The sequence below is a fragment of the Cyprinodon variegatus genome, unplaced genomic scaffold (genome assembly GCF_000732505.1).
Source record: "Cyprinodon variegatus isolate N-32 unplaced genomic scaffold, C_variegatus-1.0 Scaffold371, whole genome shotgun sequence".
Classification (NCBI taxonomy): Eukaryota; Metazoa; Chordata; class Actinopteri; order Cyprinodontiformes; family Cyprinodontidae; genus Cyprinodon; species Cyprinodon variegatus.
In genome coordinates this window covers 437567-460762 of record NW_015150824.1, presented here as the reverse complement: position 1 = coordinate 460762, position 23196 = coordinate 437567, and the positions used below count along the sequence as shown (strand labels likewise).

At 38.8% G+C, this 23196-nt stretch overlaps 1 protein-coding gene across 1 annotated transcript; it reads left to right on the top strand.

Annotated features, from left to right (window-relative positions):
* The first annotated feature begins 11430 nt into the window (after positions 1-11430).
* On the top strand, positions 11431-22070 carry ipo5 (importin 5). Its single transcript, XM_015386565.1, has 26 exons — positions 11431-11597; positions 13586-13666; positions 14146-14338; positions 14491-14593; positions 14671-14767; positions 14880-14984; positions 15162-15284; positions 15367-15487; positions 15558-15645; positions 15739-15845; positions 15943-16067; positions 17508-17597; positions 17705-17878; positions 17960-18178; positions 18259-18342; positions 18419-18551; positions 18625-18746; positions 18838-18934; positions 19041-19213; positions 19511-19622; positions 19778-19833; positions 19910-20032; positions 20119-20338; positions 20417-20645; positions 20875-21016; positions 21112-22070. Exons 1-26 carry the CDS (start codon positions 11520-11522, stop codon positions 21196-21198), a joined length of 3282 nt encoding a protein of 1093 aa, XP_015242051.1. The 5' UTR covers positions 11431-11519; the 3' UTR covers positions 21199-22070.
* Positions 22071-23196: the final 1126 nt, after the last annotated feature.

Genomic DNA, 23196 nt, shown 5'->3' with positions numbered 1-23196 from the left:
GTGGCAGTTAGCAGCTTAACAACACTCCACAGGTAATGAGGCGATGAGCTGCAGGTGTGCAGGGAGACCCAATGAGGACAGGGCACCACCTGGTGGAGGAGGAAAGGAAACACAAAAACAGACCACAGAAACAGGATTCCTGACAATCTTAAGTATCAGAAATATAAACTCCTTGCTTACAGGGAATTAAATATAACAGTTATTCACAACATAAATATTGAATATGAATCCACAACGCACCTTACATTTACTTCCATTCATTTTCTATGGCCTGACAGTAAAAGTAATTCACACCTTAGTCCTAAATTTAACAGCTAGTCACCCCAAAGAACAGTGAAGGCTAAAAAAAGTTCTCACTTAAAACTAAAAATCCCCTCATTACAAATAAAATATGAAAACTGTCCCTTAACCCCACACCTGCACACCTAAAGGCAACATAAAGATGGATCAGTCAACCTTAAGCTTTCTGATTGTAGTCATAGGCAACCAGTCCAGCTAAATAAAAACATACAAAGAAATCTACTTAAGATAATTTGTTTAATATTTGGTGAAATAAAACATTTCAATTTTTTTAAAGAAAAACAAATATTGACAGGTTTTTCCCCCAAAAAAGATCTATTTTCTTTCATGTTACTATTTGTGGAAAATTAATTAAGAATTTTTAACTTAATGGGAAAAACAAAAAAAAACAAACAAAAAAAAACATCACTTTAGTGGTATTCTCGTGCACAAATTCAGAACAATTCTTGAATGAAAAAAATGTGTGGTATTTTTCATTATATCCTTATTTAGAAAATAAAAATAGCTAGTTAATTCTTAGTTACTGAGGAAGTTCTAAAGAGCAACTTGCGGCTTCAGAGCCGCTGCAGACCCCTGTTCTAAACCATGACCTTTCAGACAACACAGCCCTGACCATGGAAGCCATAATGGTTCCTGAAGTATTAAAAATAAAAAAGAAAGAAAAAAACAATCCTGTAAAAATCACATATTAAAAGTGGTACTTTGTGATTAAGACAATATATTAAAATATACTTTATTTTAAAACTTTTTGCACATCTTTACCATGCATGTCAACAAGTGTGAAATACTCTTTACTCTAAATCTAATCATGAATCCTTCCTAAAGGAAATTTTTCTTTAACTCAACAATCTTGCAAATTAACCTCATTAAATAGTAAAATCCCTGCAATCTGAAGCAGCCCTCATTAATCTGTGAGCAACCTCACTGGAGGCATGAAGTGTTACCCCTCCCCAAACCAGCCCCCTCATCTCACTTCCTTCAATGGACGCCTTGTGCTGCACATAGAAGTCCACTGTGTGGCTGGTCTGTGTGTCACAGAGAAATATTGACTTTTAATACTTCAAACATGCAGCTCGTTTCGTTTTAAATACTGGCTGTGTTGATCTTTGAAACCCTGACGGCCACTGAGGTCCACCTTTCCCCTGGAGCTGTGAAAACCAGTTTGTAAAAGTCACATTCAGGTGTTTCCCACCAGTACGAACACACTTACCGTAAATTATAAGCTATCTAAGACAATGTAGATCGGGTTCATATTAGATGCTGGTATGCCAAAGCTGTTCTGCTTTGCATGCATAAAAAAAATAAAATATATGCTCTGCATCAACCAGTATGTCCTATTTATGTCTTTTAGTTTAGAAATATAAATAAAGAACTACCCGGTAACTGTGTTTTTAGAGCAGGTAGTCGGAGCTATTTTTGACTCAGGTTGGAATCTCATGCTCTTCCACTCACTGCACATTAACCCTTAAAAGGTTTCTGCCTCCCAGATGTTTCAGAGGCCATAAAACATCTATACTTCACATCACTGGACCCATTGAAAGTGGATGCAAGTGAAGTACGAGATCTTGTGACCTTGCATCGGCATTTAAACATAAAACCAATGACGGCATGTACACAAACCCAAATGATTTAAACATTAAGACCAAGATAAATCTATTAACTTGGGGTCGTTCTTCTTACCTGATTGGTTTGAATAGAGCCTCAATGGAGGGGTTTTAAGTTTGATTAGGTTCCTTAATCTCCACTCATGTTAACGGGGTAGAGTCAACTTTAATGCCTCTCTAAAATCAAATGTGCTTCTCATTATTATAGTGCAAAATCAACTTTTTTAAACTTTAATTGTGTTATAGTGGGCATGCTTTGCTGGCACAGGGGTTAGCTCACACGACCATGTATGGAGGCCTTAGGCTCCAACATCTGACACAGTATATAAAATTTTGTTAAAACCCCACAACTGCATAAAATCCTTCATATTCTGTGTGGCTCTGTGGAAATGAAACTCCAGCCTTATTCTGGCTTTAACGTTGCACTTCCACAGAGCCAAAGCATCAAGGTGAGGTTCTTAATGCAGTCTGTCTTTGCGGAACAAGTAAATGTCCATCTTAGCTTCGCTGATTAGAAAATTTAAAAGTCAGGCTTTTGGTTTGTTTCTTTTGTTTTGGCAAACTTCTCCTATAAATGCAATATTTGAAAAAAAAAAAAAAAAGGTCCCAAAAGGACTAAAAACACTTATCAAAAGGCTAAAAATTGTCTTTAGTCTTGTGCGTTCCATAAAAATGTGTCATTTAAGACAGATTCCAGAAAGGACACCTATTTAAAAGACCCTGATTAATAATGGATAAAACGAGTTTGTGGTGATCTTCCATTGGAGATCACCAATTCCTTTTTTTTAATTAGAGGCTTGTATAAAGACCTCCACTGGGCTCTTTGCACAAAATCTGCATGGGGCAGGAACCTCTCTTCTTTCTTGCCAATGTCCATGTTGTGAAAATCTATTTGTCGGCTCAGACTATGTGGTATGATGCAATGACATGAAATGGGCGGCACCCAGACTTGAAAATGCAACTTCGCTTTGAAGGCAAGTTTTTATTCTTCTTTTATGGAAGAAAACAAATATATTTCAGGTTGGAGAAGAGTTATTAGCCCAATTTACACTATCTTTTTGAAACCATACCGTGAACAGAACCAGACTTCATGGTTTTCATTGTTGAAGGCCGTGTTGGACAACGATAACATAAAACACGCCGTCCAAAAAAAAAGCAATTCTGTCTCTTCAACCTACAGACTTAAAGTAAAAATTAATGGGGACTATCAAAAGATTGATTTGGTTAATGCAAGACATGCCAATGTTGTTTCTGATTTAAGATGGTTTCACCTTAGATCTCTCCTAATGTGGCTCTTATTGCTAAATCCCTCCCCTCAACTAAACCAAGTCTGTTTTAGATTTCATTCTGGATTCTTTTGTGACCCCTAGGTGAGACATTATTCCCCTCTCTCAGTAATTTTTGATGGATATTAGCTCTCCCGGTGGTGTCACTCACTCTGTTCCTTATCTCTTTTTAACATTTTCATTAGATCAGTACATAATGATTTATCTTTTGAGCTCCTGTAGCCTACCTCCTGCTGTATCTTTTGAGCTCCTGTAGTCTACCTCCTGCTGTAAGACCGTTTTTTTTTTTTTTTGTGCGTGTGCTTTTTTTCTACTCCAGGTAGAATTCAGGCCTTTAAAATTTAAGCGAAAGGTGTGATTTAACACAAATAAAAAGAACAATTTAGTTTCCACATAGTTCATGTTTGGTATTGATAGCCTTTTCCCCCTTTTATAGATCAGCTGAAAGCTCATTTTTGTTTAACTCAACTTATCTTTGACATTTAAGTGTTTCTTGTTCTAATAAAAAATGTGTCAGCAGCAAAAACTGCAGGAATATGTTAGTCTGAATAGTTTTTTCTGCCACTGTGAAACATTGGATTTTTCCATGATTTACTTACATCTTAATTCTTAATCTTTCCTCTTTAGTGAAAAATAATTCAGATTAATTTTATTTATCTAAAATAATGCATAAAGTGTAGAAATATGGGATGATGTATATCCATGTACAAAAAAGGATGTGTTTTATTGTAAGTGTTTAATAAATACAGGTTAAAAATATGCATATGTTTTTTTTTATCTAAGTGAGTTCTGCAGATTCAAATCTATAATCCAGTAGAATAAGTTTATTCAAAGCTATCTAACTTTCTGCTACTGACCAAACACACATTTCTTTTCCTAATGTGTAAAAAACCCGAATGCTTCCATGTTGACATTAAAATGCTGTTCCCTATAAAGTTTACAAGATGAAAATATCTCAAGTTTTTTGTGCAAATAAAGGTCAAGCACTCATTTCAAGTCTTCCATATGTTTTGGCCTGAGTGAGCGGAAAACCTAAACACTTGGCTCCACGAGAGTTACAGGAAACAACCTTTAATTCCCTCTTTTCCACCACGGCTCACTGTCCATTTCAATTCAGGTAATGTCACTTTAAATTCCAGGGAAATGCAGCTGCAGTGAATGCTCTTAGCAGCTGCTTAAAAAAAGCTCTTAGCCAAGTATACCATTAAAAAACAAGATCCAGAACAAGATTCCATACCCTTCATGAATGGATTGAGTTTAGCTTTAATCAAAACATTTGAACTGTTATACTTGATGTATGCATACACTCAGATGTAAAATTATACGATGAGGTGTTTAATGAAAACAATGGCATTCATAAGTCAAATAATTTAAAACTTAAAAACACCATGCTGAGAATCAATACCCACCAGGATTATATGTGTATTTCAGCGCAGATGGAATTAAAAAAAAAAGGGGATTCATTGCAAAGTCTTCAACTTCACAGCAAATTAGCAGTGAGATGTTTGAAACTTTAATTTAGTTGGGTTTTATTACAAAAATCTGAAAAAATAAAACACTTCAGAGCTTGTTTATCATTTGAGCATCTCCAAATTTAGCCACGTTCTGAAATAGCTTTAACCTATTTCAAATAAAAAATGAATGGAGCAGTATGTATAATATTTGCAGCATGGTGTATGTCTATCCTTTCTGAGTTTGTATATATAATTTTACCCCTATGATAAATACAGAAGAATATCCACAATGGATCCAAAAATGGGCACCCATTTTTTCTTTCTTAAATCATTAAATTCTATATGTCATAATTATACACTGTCCCTCTAGTGAAGCACAGCGATGGCAGTATCATCCTGTGGGGATTCTTGCCTCCAGGAGGGATGAAAACCCTAAACATTCAACCAAAGCTTGAGTTTTTTTTTTTTCTCTCTTCATAAAAATAAAAAATTAAATACATTGCTTTAACATCCCACTAAGGCTTTGATGTGAGTTCCCCCGTCATATAAAAACAAGTTAAATGTTAAAAGGTTTGTATTTTTAGGTGACAAACTGTAAATGGCTTTAGGCAGCATTTGTTGTTGTGTGTATTAGATAAATACAGAAGGAAATCTGTAAAATCTAAGGTTTTAGTGGTGATAAATCACACACTATAAGTGCTTGTTTTATATGAACCTTCTAGTTCTACTCATTCATCAATTTTAGTTGTTTAATAACAGGATTTAAAAAACTGCAGATAGAAAACATCAAACACTGATTTGAGGCAAATTTAATTTACATATGTCTGATGTTTGATTTGTGCAATCTTTAAAAAAAAAAGCTCAAAATCGAATTTATTATGAGTTCTTAGTGCAGACAGACATAGATTTCTTGTTTTTTTTTTTTTTTTTTTTTTTTTTTTTTTGTCTGTATCACAAAACAGCAAAGCAGTCTTCGTTATTTGAAAAGTGTTTAGTTCATCTAGTTCCTAATCGTATTTGGAAATTGTCTCCAAGAAATTATTATGGCATCTCTGCTCATTTAATTTGACTAGGAAGGCATATGTGTGCTCTATGAAAACATGACAGTGCGCTCTAGGCTCCGCCACTAGAGGGTGCTGTAGAGAGACAAAAGGAAAATGTTTTATTTATCTCTGTAGAGACGTAAAAGGACAATTTCCCTGCATGTTTTTTTTTTTCTTTTTTTGTGCTATCTGGCATTTCAAAATTAGCCAATTTTGTCCTCAAGGACTGTTTTTTGGTGTGGATTCGGACTTTTTTTTTCATTTTGTATTCAGACAAAATCTGATATATCTGAAAATAATAGCTGCAGCACAAAGTTTTCGTCTTTCACTAAGCTTTAATAGTAAATATGATCAGATCTACCCAGTGACTTCTACTGAAAAGCTGAATGTGAAGCATGCAAACCTCCTTTTAATAAATATATTAACTTGGAAGTCGCGTGTGCTCTTTGGAAAACATGGGTGCGTACTAAGCTCCGCCACTAGAGGGTGCTGTAGAGAGACAAAAGGAAAATGTCGTATTTATCTCTGTAGAGACAAAAAAAAAATCCCTGCATGGTTTTGTGTGTATTATCTGAAACCAATTCGAAATTAAACCTATTTTCTCCTCAAGGACTGTTTTTTTGGTGTGGATTGGGATTTTTTTTTTATTTTGTATTCAGAGAAAAATTATTTCAGACAAAATCTTACAACTGAAAAAAATAGCTGCAACATAAAGTTTTCATCTTTAATCTCTTGAGGTCATCAAAAGAATGCCAAGAGTGTGCAAAGCAGTAATCAAAGCAAAAGGTGGCTACTTTGAAGAGCCAAGAATATAGGACATATTTTCAGGCGTTTCACTTTTTTGTTAAATATATAATTCCACATGTGTTAATTCATAGTTTGGATGCCTTCAGTGCCTTCATATATATATATATCTATATAGATATCTATATAGATATCTATCTATATATAGATAGATATCTATATATATCTATCTATATATATGTTGCCTGTGTGATTTTGCCTGAATGGGGAAAAAAAGTTTGGACGTTGTCTGATTTAAAAAAAAAAAGAAAAAGTTTAGGTAGAATATTTGATGAAAGTTTGCTGTCATCTAGTGGATAAAACCCTAAAACATCATAACCTGAAACTGTATAGNCACTGTCTCTGTAGTGAAGCACAGCGATGGCAGTATCATCCTGTGGGGATTCTTGCCTCCAGAAGGGATGAAAACCCTAAACATTCAACCAAAGCCTCAGTTTGTTTGTTTGTTTTTTTCTCTTCATAAAAATAAAAAATAAAATACATTGCTTTAACTTCCTAACAAGGCTTTGATGTGTGTTCCCCCATCATATAAAATCAAGGTAAATATTGTGCGGTTTGCATTTTTAGGTGACAAACTGTAAATGGCTTTAGGCAGCATTTGTTGCTGTGTGTATTAGAAAAAAAAAACAGAAGAAAATCTTTAAAATCTGAGGTTTTAGTGGCGATAAATCACAAACTATAAGTGCTTGTTTTAAACATATATGAGCCATCTAGTTCTACTCATTCATCAATTTTAGTTGTTTCATAACAGGAAAAGATCAAACACTGATTTGAGGCAAAGTTAATTTGCATATGACTGATATTTGATTTGTGCAATCTTAAAAAAAAAGCTCAAAATCCAATTTACAATGAGTTCTTAGTGCAGACATAGATTTCTTGTTTATTTTTGTCTGCATCACAAAACAGCAAAGCAGTCTTCTTTATTTGAAAAGTGTTTAGTTGATCTAGATCCTAATCGTATTTGGAAATTGTCTCCAAGAAATTATTATGGCATCTCTGCTCATTTAATTTGACTAGGAAGGCATATGTGTGCTCTATGAAAACATGACAGTGCGCTCTAGGCTCCGCCACTAGAGGGTGCTGTAGAGAGACAAAAGGAAAATGTTTTATTTATCTCTGTAGAGACGTAAAAGGACAATTTCCCTGCATGTTTTTTTTTTTCTTTTTTTGTGCTATCTGGCATTTCAAAATTAGCCAATTTTGTCCTCAAGGACTGTTTTTTGGTGTGGATTCGGACTTTTTTTTTCATTTTGTATTCAGACAAAATCTGAAATATCTGAAAATAATAGCTGCAGCACAAAGTTTTCGTCTTTCACTAAGCTTTAATAGTAAATATGATCAGATCTACCCAGTGACTTCTACTGAAAAGCTGAATGTGAAGCATGCAAACCTCCTTTTAATAAACATATTAACTTAGAAGTCATATGTGTGCTCTCTGGAAAACATGAGTGCGTTCTAAACCCCGCCACTAGAGGGTGCTGTAGAAATGAAAATGTTTTATTTATCTCTGTAGAGACAAAAAAGGACTATTTCCCTGCATGGTTTTGTGTGTATTATCTGACACCAATTCCAAATTAAACCTATTTTCTCCTCAAATACTGTTTTTTTGGTGTGGATTGGGACTTTTTTTTTTATTTTGTATTCAGAAAAAAATTATTTCAGACAAAATCTTACAACTGAAAAAAATAGCTGCAACACAAAGTTTTCATCTTTAATCTTTTGAGATCATCAAAAGAATGCCAAGAGTATGCAAAGCAGTAATCAAAGCAAAAGGTGGCTACTTTGAAGAACCAAGAATATAGGACATATTTTCAGGTGTTTCACACTTTTTTGTTAAATATATAATTCCACATGTGTTAATTCATAGTTTGGATGCCTTCAGTGCCTTCATATATATCTATATATATCTATATAGATATCTATATAGATATCTATCTATATATTGATAGATATCTATATATATATATCTATTTATATATATGTTGCCTGTGCGATTTTGCCTGAATGGGGAAAAAAGTTTGGCCGTTGTCTGATTTAAAAAAAAAGAAAAAGTTTAGGTAGAATATTTGATGAAAGTTTGCTGTCATCTAGTGGATAAAACCCTAAAACATCATAACCTGAAACTGTATAGGTACATTTCAATATTTTTTTCTCTCTCTTTTGCTTTTTTCTGCAGACATTTTCAAGAAAGCTCTTGGAAAATTAAGTGAAAGGAAAATCTGTAGCATAATAAATCATTCAATTCAGTTTATCTTTAGCACCAATTTATAACAGATGTGAAGGATTTTCGAAAAGCAGCAAGAAAACCAGTGAAAATTTTCAAATTAAAAGGTCTTAATTTATTTTATTGTTTTTAAGTGTTCAAAATATTAAAAACGGGGCCCAAAAACAGAGGTCAACAAAACAGACTTCAACTCAAGTACTAAAATAAAGAACTCAAACACAAACTGACCTATCAAACAAGACATGAGGGAAACTTAAATAGTGGCTGATCAGACCACTGTTGGCACACAAGGGGGATAACTGACTGACAAACTTACAAACAAATAAACTTAATTAACAGATAAATATTGGCCAGACACTAAGTACTTTTTAAATTTAACAAATTAACAAAACCCTTCCCATTACAAATGGTGTGACCCACTGATTAGCCTGCAACGATCAATTGAGAGGAAAGCTGGAGCTCATTGCAGCCCTCCAGCAGCAGATCCAAAGGAAACTGGCAACTTAAAGAGGAAATCAATCAATTGCATTTAAAAAAAATCTAACAACCTGACAAAGAAAGCTAACTAAATGTGTGCACTGCAAAAAACTAACTTAAAGTCAGGCTAATGAAAATATTTGAAATGTGCAACTCATTTTGAAAATGAAAAATATAAAAGTTACCACACAGCTTCAGAGTGTGACAGCAGGCTGTCACAACAGGCATCATCTCAAGGGATTTTACTAAAAAAATGGTCAATTCAACCAAATCACACCAACAGATCCCCAGTTAAACACATACATTCCCCATTTTTTTCTTGCTATCAAACAATCCATTAAAGCTCAGTTTATTATTCAAATTGGTTAAAATATTTCTAAGGAAACTCAGCATATTGTCTCCTCTCACTGACTTGCACAATTCACTCCCGCTTGACGAGTATTTAGCAAAAGTAGAAGGTTGCTTGCATTGTGTTGCTGGCAATCTCTTATAACCAGCGTGTCTGTAGCAACAATGGAAAGGAAAACTCCCGTTTAATTGGAAAAAACCAGCAGAACCTGCCTCACTTTGTAAACCCATCTGCTCCAGCAGATTGTGAGAAAACAGCAACTTCATAAACAAACAAAAAAGGCACTGTTTATGAAATAAACATAACTGCAGTTGAAGTCGAAAGGCAGATTTTAAGTGTATAAAAGGAATGCTTTTTCAGTAAAGAGATTCTTCAAAAAAAATTAAATGACATCTAAAATAAAGATTTTGATAATTACCTTTTCTTTTAAACAATTTGGAATCATTACTTAGATTAAATAGTTAAAATTTGAGCCAGATGCATAGGGGGAAGGGGGAAGAAAAAAATGCCCCAAATATATTGGTGAATGTTACAACAAAACAGGAAATTGCAAATCTTTATTGCTCCTTATAATGTCTCTGCCATATAGGCTTCTGGTTTATTTAATCAAGACATCAAGAAGAAAAATGTACACTTCCAAACAGCTGATTCATCATTGGGTATAATTTCCAGTGCCATAAAGGTACCGATGGTCATCTGTTTAAACAATATAAAAGCATAAATAGCACTAAAATGTCAGCATGGGAGCGAGTCGAACCCACGCCTTTTAGTGAGGAAGAAGCCATTAAAGTCCTCAATGATGCATTTTTACATTTTAAGTAAATTATGCAGGGTTGGTGGTAACTTGTTCAGCTGACTTGCTGCAGAAGTTACTAGTATAGTGCAGAAAATACTTAAGATTAGTGTTGCACCGATACCAGTATCGGGTGGGGCCCCGATCCAGCACTAAAATGTTGGTATCGGTATGGGCGAGTACCAACAATCAGGGCACCGATACTATTTTATTCAACTATTGTCACCCATTCCAGGTAGGCAATAAAAGGTTCTACTGGATTCACTTTGTATTAGTATTTTTTCTGCTTCACAAAGGTAGAAAGCAGCTTGACAGACCATGATGGCAATTATTTCACATCCAAGTAGTATGCAGTTCTTCATATATACACAAACACATCAATTTCAAACAGATGGTGTTGGTAGTGGTGGATACTGCACAGCCAGGCCAAATTGGGCCCAAAAAATGGCATCTGTGCAACACTAATTAAGATAAGATAAAATAGACTTTATTGATCTCACAGTGGAGAAATTCACTTGTCACATCGGCTCAATAAATAAAAGAAGGTACCAAAAGGAGGAAAAGGTGCATTTATATATATTTCACAGGATTATTGCACAGGGAATTAAATATTAATTGGACATATATTGCAGTTATAGTGCCGCATTGTTAAGGTAACAAGGAAAAATATTTATATCTCAAGTTAACAGTCAGAAAGTTAAAGTCTGGAGATCAATAACTCTTTAAAATAAAGAGTTGTGTGTCTTAAAAAAAAAAAGTCAGAATTTCAAAGCTATACATTGATTGAATCTAGTGTAAACCGTTTCATGTTTTGCTTTTGCTCCGGGCATTCTTCCATTTCCGTTGTCTCATATTGTATAACTTGTAAGAGTCCTGAAGAAATTTCCCCAAATGTTTCTCCTCCCTATATTGATGTAATAAACTCCCGCGTTTTGACAGCGCCTTCGTGGCCAATACAAGGAATGGATTCACAGCTCTGCGTCGCATTGGACAATAACAGCAAGCACTCTCCATCAGCCAATAGCGTTCGCCTAAAGCTCGCGCATTGTCCAATAGGCGGCGATTGGAACTGATACGTTAGCCAATGATGTGCTCGCTAAATTGTGGGACTAAAGCAGGGTCTGCCGGGTTCATTTCGCTGCTTCTCCACCCGGCTGGTCTTTTTTTGGGGGGGATACCACCGCAATGGCGGAGCAGCAGCAGTTCTACCTCCTCCTGGGGAACCTTATGAACCCTGACAACAATGTCAGGAAACAGGCAGAGGTGAGGAAACCCATCATTTTTATACTAATAGAGGATAGAAAACAAGCTAGCCGCCGATAGCCGTAGAGGTTGGCCGCGCGCTGGCAGCTCTCGCGTCAGACTCTATAGCCCACGTGCGCTACGAACCCGACTAACGGCCAGCTAATGGCTAACTACCACCGTGTTGCGTAGTTACCGTAGACATAAAAAAAAGACCCTTGAGACGCGGTGTCTTTTGAGGCGCGTTTCTGTCTGTCTTTTTGGCGCTATGAAGCGTCGTTGGGGAAAGTGAAGGGAACCCGTTTCTCTGGTCCTAATCTGAAATCTCCAGCTGACAGGAAGTAGCGTGGAGCTAAGCGGCTACCTCTCCACTAGCTAGCTTCAGTTAGCTCCTTAGCGCATTACTTGGAAAACTAAGCAGGGAAACTCAGCTATGTGTGGAGCTATAAGTTAAAATAGCGCTGTCATGGTGCACTACAAGTAAACAAAAGAATATTATAATGATAGGCTGGTGACTGAAATGGCATTATTTGATGGTAGTTAATAGGCAACGGCCTAGGAGGTGTGTGTATATATTTATTTTAAGTAATAATGAAGTTTCAGGCGTAGGTAATAGCTTGATCTCATTGTCTTGCTACTATTGGCGGTAAAAGAGTCGTTTCAGCTTGAGGATTTGTGGCCTCCCCCCCACTATGAGTCTCTACCGCGGCAAAGCATTGTTATGTTTCCCCTCCCTGGTCCCAACTTTTTTGGATGGGGTGGTTGAATCTTATCACTCACACCCTCCCCCGTCACTGGGAGTCAGCGTTTTCCTTTATAAAGCACAGCCTGTCTGCCGCGACACTAAGCTCATTGGTATTCATCCTGGATTGAAACATCTCTCCCCCCCCTCTCTGTCTTGCACACCCTAATCGGAACTGATCCATGTGTTGAAATGATAAACTCATTTTAAAGCTGCAAACCAACTCTTAAAATTTATGTTGAATGCATCTGTTCCCATTTTTGTAGAGTAATTAATATGTGAGGGATAGTGAAATGTAAGAGACATCACATGTTTACCTTTTACAAAATTAACATTATGATGGAGATTGTTTCAGCCAACTAACCTGCAGCAGTAGCTGTTTAATGCTCTGCATGCTAGGAGACAAGTTGATGCCACATTTGGCATCTTAATCGGACATCAAGTTAGTAAACTTGTTTGGCAACAACAAATCGAGTTTCTTACTAGGATTGCAAGTTGTTTATGTGCATGAAAACCCAACATTGCTGTATAAAATTCCATTCGCTTTTGTTTCAACACTGGGGCCTTAACATGTGCTTTGTTATGCAAAAATATTCACCCTGGTACAGCCAGAGGTGAGTCAGATGAGGCTGCCTTTTAATGCTAATGGTTGATTCAATGATTATTTTAAAAATCAGATAAAGGTGATTGCGTTATCCTTAAGCTTGTCTCATATCTTACCACGTCATCTTAAAAGAACAATACATCACTTTTGATTTATTTCCCATTTGTTTATTTAATATTGAGAGTAAAAGTTCAAATGTAAATCAGATGACGCAATTAAAGCAGCTCTAGCAAGTTTAAGGGGGAAAAAGGTATTCTAAACAGATGATCAGAGTGAAGTTAGTCCCCATTGTCTTCATAAATAGAAATATAGGTGTGCTGTTTTATTCTTCGGGCTAATGATTACAAAAAAAATTGATTCAAGTGTGCCTGTTATAAAGAACAGCAATAAATATTTAAAACTAATTAAAGATCTGACCTGAATTTGAATCTGCAACAGAATATGAATGCATTCTGTTCTCATTAGGCTTCTCCAAAGCAAGTTTAAAACTTATTAGGAGTCTGCCTTAGCAGAGCCTGCTGCATAAAGGTGCCCTGCATGTCGATGTGTTAATGTAAAGAAACAGCTGAGATTAAGTTATCCGCAATATTTGTTGTTCTTTTTAAGCCTTGAGTTGGGTGAAATGTCATTTTTCATTGTGCTTTTCTTTTTTTCCCTTTGCAGGAAACCTATGACACAATCCCAGGCCAGAACAAAATAACATTCCTGCTGCAGGCTGTCAGAGATCCATCGGCTACCGATGAGGTGTGTACATTACATACATTAGATACCGACACTTTGAATTCTTTCCGTCCAAAGCGGTGTGTTTTTGCATTCCCCTAAACGTTGTCAATAGACTACTTGGAGGGGGAAGTCTTGCCCATTTGAAGAGTTGCAACACTAATGGCATTTCAATAATCTAGTTGTCACATGTGGGACCTCACCACAGAGTGAAAGAAGCTCGTCTTCATGAGTCATCGTGTTGCCATTTGGTTAAGTTTACTCTGACTCCACCAGCTGCTCTGGCCCTAGTGCTTCCTCCTTTTTCCTTTACCTCAAGGCTGATATTTTTAGACTTCAGAAATGGGAGCAGGGAGTGAAGTGCTAGAAAAGTGATGCTGCTTTTAAGATTATCATCATTTTTCCTACAGTTTGATTACCAAAGTCCCAAGCTTGTATTTCTAGCCCAGATATGAAGGAATTGGTCATTTTCTGGCCCATTAAGTTTGTTTTTATCTCCTCAGGTCAGACAGATGGCAGCAGTGTTGCTGCGGCGACTGCTGTCATCCTCCTTTGAGGAAATCTACCCAGGTTTGACGGTGGAAATGCAGACGGCCATCAAGACAGAGCTGCTGACCAGCATCCAGCACGAGACGTCGCAAAACATTCGCAAGAAGGTCTGCGACATCGCAGCCGAGCTCTGCCGCAACCTCATCGGTAAAATCTAGCTTCAACCCTGTAGCTAAAATAAACCATATGAATTAAAGAGCAGGAAGTAAAGATTTTTTTCTGGTCTTTGGATGCGATGTTATGCCTGATGGGAACTGGCATGTTAATTTTTGGCATTTATGCTCCGTCTTTATCTCCAGATGATGACGGGAATAACCAGTGGCCCGAAGTGCTCAAGTTCCTGTTCGACTCTGTGAACTCCGACAATGTCGGTCTGCGGGAAGCTGCCCTTCACATATTCTGGTGAGTTCCAGCTCCATGAGCTGCTCCAACATGGCCGTTCCAGCGTCTGACTGCCAACCGTCTTCCCTTTGCTTTAGGAACTTTCCGGGAATCTTTGGAAACCAGCAGCAGCACTATCTAGATGTCATCAAGCGCATGCTTGTCCAGTGCATGCAGGACCAAGCAAACCCACATGTAAAAAAAAAAAATAAAATAAAAATAGAAATGATCATACCAGGTTTCTGCTACCTCGCTGTGTTTATCAATAATAATATAAACATTTTTGGGTGTTTGTTTGCATCTTTAGATTCGAACCCTTGCAGCTCGAGCTGCAGCATCATTTGTTCTATCCAACGAAGGCAACACTGCTCTGCTGAAGCATTTCGCCGACTTGCTGCCTGGAATCCTGCAGGTAGGATGTTAAACTGTCACTGAATGGCACCTTCACCTCATATTTAGCATCCGTAATAGAGCAGGACTCAGTGGATGCAGTGTATGCTGGAATAATTTTGTTTCATAGATGCACTTGCTGCAGGTTTATTGTGTATTTACCCAGCCTGATGATCTGCTTCTCTGTTCCTGTGATCAGGCGGTGAATGAGTCGTGCTATCAGGGAGACGACTCTGTCCTGAAGTCTTTGGTGGAGATTGCAGACACGGCACCGAAGTACCTTCGACCCAACCTGGAAACAACCCTGCAGCTCTGCTTGAAGGTGTGTTCTGATGTGGGGTAAAAATCCCATCTATGTCTACTCTGTAGCCGCTGCCTAAAACACGCGTGTCCTGTCTCCTCAGATCTGCGCCGACACAAATTTGACTAACATGCAGAGGCAGCTGGCATTGGAAGTCATCGTCACGTTGTCGGAAACGGCGGCGGCTATGCTGAGGAAGCACACTGCTATCGTAGCTGAGAGCGGTGAGGATGGGTTTAACGGGCTGGAGGCTGGGCTCCTTTGTTTTCTCGTCACTAAAATCTTTCATCTCAGTTCCCCAGATGCTGGCAATGATGGTAGATCTAGAAGATGATGATGAATGGGCCATGGCTGATGAGCTGGAGGATGATGACTTTGATAGGTAGACTGCAGCTGCTTCCTCTTCCACCTGTATTTTCTTCCTCTGGAAGCAACTTAAATGGCTCATTTCTGATTTTTTCTTATGGCTCATCAGTAATGCTGTAGCTGGGGAAAGTGCTCTGGACAGAATTGCCTGCGGTTTGGGAGGGAAGATCATTTTGCCAATGATCAAACAGCACATAATGCAGATGCTGCAGAATCGTAAGTAAATCCGCTCATTCTAGATTTTTTTTCTTCAATTCTATATTCTAATCTATTAAAAATAAAAGCCTATGAATTTATTTCCCTCTGCTTACAGCTGACTGGAAATACCGTCACGCTGGTCTGATGGCGCTGTCTGCCATCGGTGAAGGATGCCATCAGCAGATGGAGGCCATTCTCCAAGAGATTGTCAGCTTTGTTCTCCTGTTCTGCTCTGATCCTGTAAGCAGCGGCTTATGTTTACCATGAGCTAACTGTTAATAGCTCTACTTCTAGTCTCTGCTCTTGCATTGATTTTTGTTTAAATTTCAGCTGAAGTCTAATTGTAATATTGCTCAACCATAAAAATAAACAGGGTTTTTTTGTAGTAATAGAGGTGGAAAATAATTCAGTAATATATATTATAATGACTTTATTAAATAATGCTGTGGGATTTATTTCAGTACATATAAAAGCATTTGTGCATTGTAGGTGCGTTTCCATCCCATACGCTCTCACCTAAGGGCAATTTGAGACATCAGTAAAAGTCATGTTTTTGAGTGTGGGAGGAAGTATTTGTACCTAGAGAGAAGCCCTGCATGCAGGGAGAACTTGCAAACACTTGGAGCTGTACGTGTGTGCTAAGTGATTGTTGGAAATTTGCACCTGTAGCTGCTCGAGGCATTCTTGATAGTCTTTTTGAGGCTTTTATTTTGGTTGTACCAAAATATATTATACTACATTATATGTAGTTATAAGCTAGTATAATAGAAAAACTTGGCCTTGCTTTATACATTTATTTAAACTAATTCAGCCAAAGGTCACTTTTAGTGGACTATATGCCCAAATACACTCTTTTGTTTCCTGTCTCTTTACTGGAAAAACTGATTAATCCAGGTGTGTCTGGCTAATGCTGTCATGGTTACTGAGGTCAGACACACCTGGATTAATCAGTTTTTCCAGTAATGAAAGGTGGGGAAAAAAAGAAGATGGCTGTAGTTAAGGAAGGTTTGGCATCTAGTCTGTTTAACTCTGTCACAGCATCTAATATTGGATTATTAATTTTGTTGTTACTAGGGCTGGCCAATTAAATTTGCAATCTAATTGATATTTATTAAAACTCCTGCTCAGCCTTCAGGTGGCGGTAATACACTTAAATTTGGTTTGCAACCTTGCAACAGCACAAGCTGGAATAGAGTTGCAGCTAGCATGCCCATTCACACAAGCAAGTAGAATGTAGATTTCATCTGCAAGGTTTTGGTCAATGCAAATATAACATTTGGGTTTGGTTGTTAACAATTTGGTTGTTACCAGACTGGGAACTGCTTGAACACAAGCGTCTTACCGGTTTTTAGGCACTGAGCTGTCTGGTGACAATGATGGTCAATTTTTAGGGAAGATGTGAAGAAGTGAAGCCTAATAGAGGCAGTATAATGATGAGGGCCTGTTTTGTATACAGGAAACTTGGGATATTCTTTAAGACATTTTTGGATGTTAGTTGTAGTAAAATTGACCTGAATGGTTTTTCATTATTACGGAGCATTTCTGGAGAAAATGTTAGCAGAAAAACGGCAGAATGAAGGCTACCGTAGTTCTTATTTGATTTATTATAGTTTATTAAGGCAAAACAAAATGATGCATTACATCCTGTTTTTAAGTTTGGCTGCTTCCCTCTCTCCTCAGCATCCGAGGGTCCGTTATGCTGCCTGTAACGCTATTGGACAGATGGCCACAGACTTCGCTCCAACCTTCCAGAAGAAGTTTCATGATAAGGTATCTTAGAAGAAGCAAATATTTATACATAAAGGGTGTAAAAGGTGTATTTTTACTGAATAATCATCATCCAGTGCTTGCTTTTAAGTTGAAGTTGTTTCTGCCAGGTGATCTCAGCCCTGCTCCAGACAATGGAGGATCAGACTAACCCTAGAGTGCAGGCCCACGCTGCTGCTGCTCTCATCAATTTCACAGAAGACTGCCCCAAATCACTGCTCATTCCTTACCTGGACAGCCTGGTGCAGCACCTTCATGTCATCATGGTGGCCAAGCTGCAGGAGGTAAGGTCTCCTCTGACCGAGCAGGGATCTGGTCAAAATGTTGGACTGTGGAAGCCCTCACAGTGCGTTTCTCTCAATCAGCTGATCCAGAAGGGTACCAAACTAGTCCTGGAACAGGTGGTGACGTCCATCGCCTCTGTGGCCGACACGGCTGAGGAGAAGTTTGTGCCGTACTACGACCTGTTCATGCCCTCACTGAAGCACATTGTGGAGAACGCCGTGCAGAAAGAGCTCCGTCTGCTGCGAGGGAAAACCATCGAGTGCATCAGTCTGATTGGTCTGGCTGTGGGCAAGGAGAAGGTTTGTTTGAGGCCTGGATGTGCAGAAATGCTTCTTTCCTTCCAGCTTCAGACAATCTGATTTTCTTTTTGCCATTTTAGTTCATGCCAGATGCCTCCGCGGTGATGCAGCTGCTCCTTAAAACCCAGACGGACTTCAATGACCTGGAGGATGACGATCCTCAGGTGAGAGGCTTGAATAACTCAATTTCTAACATTTGTTGGAGGGTTTAGCCTCCTAACAGGTTCCGGTTGTCTCCAGATCTCCTACATGATATCCGCCTGGGCCCGGATGTGCAAGATCCTTGGGAAGGAGTTTCAGCAGTACCTTCCTGTGGTGATGGGCCCCTTAATGAAAACAGCCTCCATCAAGCCTGAGGTGGCTCTCCTCGACAGTAAGTGACTAAACATCTTAGAGAAGCATGGTAGAGATCGCAGATTTAAAAACTATAAATCCATTCACTGTAGCCCAGGACATGGAGAACATATCCGAGGATGAAGGATGGGAGTTTGTGAACCTGGGAGATCAACAAAGCTTTGGAATAAAGACGGCCGGCCTGGAGGAGAAGGCCACTGCCTGCCAGATGTTGGTGAGCATGGTGTCCACTCATTATTTCTGCACCACCCTTTATTTATTTTTTTACGTTCTGTTGGTAAAAGTTTTTTTATTTATTTTTTTAGGTGTGCTACGCCAAAGAGCTGAAAGAGGGATTTGTGGAATATACAGAGCAGGTGGTGAAGCTGATGGTTCCTCTGCTCAAGTTCTACTTTCATGATGATATCCTTTATATTTATCACACATAACTCTGTCATTTAATATTTTATGCTCCTTGAAATTGAAGCCTAGCTTTAAAATCTGTAGGTTTTTTCTTTAACTGTGTAACGTGTGCGAGTGGCTGCGGCTGAATCCATGCCTCTGCTCCTGGAGTGCGCACGGGTGCGAGGGCCTGAGTACCTCACCCAGATGTGGCACTTCATGTGCGACGCTCTGATCAAGGCCATCGGTACGGAGCCCGACTCGGACGTCCTTTCAGAAATCATGCATTCTTTCGCCAAGGTTGGTCTCTATTCCACCAAAATAAAAAAAAACTTCAAAGAGGACTTTTATAAACCAGAAAGTTTAAAAATATATTTACTGTAATAAACTGGCTGGTGGAGCGTGTGCAGGTTTTAAACCATAACAGCTGAGAGTAAAGCTTTACTGGTTGGAAGGAAATGTTTGGATCACTCTGTGCTGGTTGGGTGCTCAATGAGTTTGCTTTCTGCGTCAGTTTGTAATTCTCCAAGTGGAAATGTGCACTAATGACTTCCTGTGAAGGTGCTCGGTGTTTAATGGCTGTTGCTCTGCTCTCAGTGCGTGGAGCTGATGGGAGACGACTGTTTGAATAACGAGCATTTCGAGGAACTGGGTGGCATCCTAAAAGCCAAACTGGAAGAGCACTTTAAAAACCAGGAGCTCAGACAAGGTGAGGCTGCTTTCCCTTTTTGTTTTGTTTTTTCACCTTTTTTAAAAAATATAATTTCCAGTCTGTTCATTGAGATTTATTCCCAGATTCGGATGAGTAGAGAAACGGAAGTTGGGTTTTATATAATTTATTGAACAATGATTGTTCCTTTGCAGCCAAAAGACAAGATGAAGATTATGATGAGCAGGTGGAGGAAACTCTACAGGATGAGGTTGGTAAACGTTTTCTTCAGATTTGAATCTTATTTTTTATATTTGTTTTCATTGCCTCCTCTGGTTTCTATTTAGGATGAGAATGACGTCTACATCCTGACCAAAGTGTCGGACATCCTGCACTCCGTGTTCAGTAGTTATAAAGAAAAGGTTCTGCCTTGGTTTGAGCAGCTGCTGCAGCTCATCGTCCAGCTAATTGTAAGTGCTTCCGTCTTATTTTTGTTGCCACGGTAACTGATCTAAACCCCTGCTTTTAGTTACTGACAGGCTCCGTATGGCTTTAGTGTCCCAACAGGCCGTGGGCCGACAGGCAGTGGGGTCTGTGCATCTTTGACGACGTGATAGAGCACTGCAGCCCCTCCTCTTTCAAATATGCAGAGTACTTCCTGCGGCCGATGCTTCAGTCGCTTTGCGACACGAGCCCTGAGGTTCGGCAGGCGGCTGCTTATGGCGTCGGCGTCATGGCTCAGTATGGTGGAGACAATTATCGCCCTTTCTGCACAGGTAGGAAGCTAAACCAATCCTAAATATTACCCTCTTATTGTTTTTGAAGTTAAATATGTCTTTGATATGTTGTTGTAGAGGCACTCCCCCTGCTGGTCGGCGTCATCCAAGCAGCCGACTCTCGGTCTAAGGAGAACGTCAACGCCACAGAGAACTGCATCTCTGCTGTAGGAAAGCTGATGAGGTTCCGGCCAGAGTGCGTGAACGGCAGCGAGGTCCTTCCTCACTGGCTCAGCTGGCTGCCGCTCAAAGAGGACAAGGAAGAGGCCGTCCACACGTTTGACTTCCTGTGCGACCTCATAGAGAGGTAGGATGTGATCCTTTATTATCAATCTCCAAAGTTTTAACCATTCTTTCGGTTTCTGGCCTCATTTCTTCCATCTGTCCCTATTGTCAGTGATTTCATTTGATCCTTTGGGTTAATCCTGACCAACTGCCCACATCTGCATCTGTCCTTTGAAATGGCCTCCAAGGGATAATATTTGGTAGAACGTTTTAGGTTAACAGACCAACCTTTGTATTTCTGCTCTCCACAGCAACAACCCGATTGTCTTGGGGCCAGAAAACTCCAACCTTCCTAAAATCTTCCTTATCATAGCCGACGGCGTTGCAAACGAGTCGGTTAAAACCGAAGACGCCTGCAGCAAACGCCTCGCAAACGTCATCCGTCAAGTACAGGTAAGCTGGAACCACGCCGTTAAACCGGTTTTCTGGGGTCGGGGGTTACGGGCTGTAAAGTTGAAAGCATGCATCATGATCTCCGTTCCCTCCAGGTGTCGGCAGGATTATGGACGCAGTGTGTTTCCGCCCTAAATGAGACGCAGCAGAAAGCCATCCAGGACCTACTAAACGCTGCCTGAACTTTTGGACCCTCATCCAGTTTTTCTTTTTCGTTTTTTTTCCCCCTTATCTCCAAATCCTCATGAAGAAACGTAGATCTCCAGGATCTCTTCCATACACTCCCTGTCCTCCTTCCTGCTCTGTAGTGTGTATGGATTCCAGACCCGCCTTCATCGTCGCCTGACTAACATAGAAAACGGAAGCTCAGCTAACTTGAGGGGAGCAGGTTAGATCTCGTCAATGGAGGACATTGGCCACAAATAAAGACTTTCATCCTGCACTCAAGGACAAGTCGCCCTCGTCTTTATCTGGATGTTTTCTTCCGAGTCGTTCCCCGACCTGTCAATCTACTCAAAGTTACGCAATTAATTGGACTCTAGAAGTGTGGGGGGGTGGCAGGACATTATTTTGAACTGAGCTGCTGAACGAGATGGAAATGCACACAGGGCAACCACTGCCTAACTCCTGTGAATTTTCTCTTTTTTTTTTTTTCTTTTGTTCCCACCCGCAGTTGACAGGATATATTTGAAAACGTACAAATGGTTATTTACATCCTCATTGTCAGGGAGAAGCTCTCTATCAATTCACTTTCCTTTAATTGCCTTCCCAGGAAGCTGGAACGGTTCTGAGACCCTTCAGGTAGCAGTGGAGAGATGGGTTGGTTCATTAGAGACTCGTTCTGTAGCTGGTTAACACGTTGAAACATGTTGAATGTTTATTCCAAAAAAAAGAGCGTGACCTTAACTCCCGATTCTTCTGGTTCTTACCCTTTGCAGTCCTGCAGATGTGAAATGAAATACTACAAATAAAATTACATTGAGGACTTCTGAGATTGAGTTTTATTTAAAATCCTGCAAAATGCTGTACAGTCTGGATGGAGATTTAAAATGTTTTTCCCTTCTGAATATCTATAAATGGTTAACTTTTTTTTTTTGAATCCCTTTCTTGTGTGGTCTTTAAATTATTGCAGGGCATTTTTTAAAATAGTGAGTAATAAATGGAAGGAGCAGCAACTTGACGCTCTTTGATCTCAAGCAACGATGAATACATTAATCACTCAGTCATCACATCTAATGCTGATAAAGCAAAAAAAAAAAAATTTAATTGGAAGGAAAAGGTATTTTATCTTAAATAATTGCCAAATATATTTAGTTGAACTGAAAAGTTTTAGTAATATTCTTGGTGAACTTTATGATAAAGAAATACAAAATTGCAGTGTAAAAGGTTTAGCATAACTTGTGGTTAATAGTGCATCTGTTGCTAAAATACTGGGATGGTTAACATTTTTAATTCTAATACATTGACCTTAAAAATTACAATTTATGACCGGGTTTCACATTTTTTCAGATTTTCAAAAAATTGTTTGGAAGTCTAGCCTTTAACCCTTTTATAGAGGAAGTCACCGGTTTAGCTCATTTGCATCCCCCTTACAAATGATATATAATTCTTATAGAAGCACTTTTATTATATCCCTCTCTTGCAGGTTTGTATATTTTTAAATGTTACAAAGGTAATAAGGTCTCGTCTTGGATTCCAATAACACTATTGGCTTGAAGTTTTGATTTTCAAGGTATTTCACCGAGTGCCCTATAAAGGGTTAACCAGTCAATTTAAATAGATTTTCTAGCTGGCCTTGCAGCAAGGAGGTTGTGGGTTCAATAAGGCCCAGGGTTTTTCTGCATGGAGTTTGCATGTTTTCCCGGTGCATGCATGGGTTCTTCTCCAGGTACTCTGGCTTCCTCCCATGGTCCAAAAACGTGACTGTTGGGTTAATTGGCTTCTCTAAAATTCTCCTTAGATGTGTGAATTGTTTCAGCGTTGCCCTGGGATGGACTGGCAACCTGTTCCGCGTATACCCCGCCTCTTGCCTGGAGACGGGTACCAGCACCCCTCGCAACCCTGTCTGGGATAAGTGTGACAGAAAATGGATCGATCTCTAGCCGTTTTGTTCACTTAACACAGAAATTAAATACAAATTTTAAGGTTTGAAACAAACGCTATATTAGGACCACCTTCAA

What these genes read in the sequence shown, in the direction of transcription:
- ipo5 (XM_015386565.1), top strand. Translation starts at nt 11,520, where the DNA reads ATGGCGGAGCAGCAGCAGTTCTACCTCCTCCTGGGGAACCTTATGAAC. An exon ending in TCCTGTTCTGCTCTGATCCT is followed by an intron (nt 16,068 to 17,507) that starts GTAAGCAGCGGC and finishes CTCTCTCCTCAG; the next exon opens with CATCCGAGGGTCCGTTATGC. An exon ending in ACGTCATCCGTCAAGTACAG is followed by an intron (nt 21,017 to 21,111) that starts GTAAGCTGGAAC and finishes CGTTCCCTCCAG; the next exon opens with GTGTCGGCAGGATTATGGAC.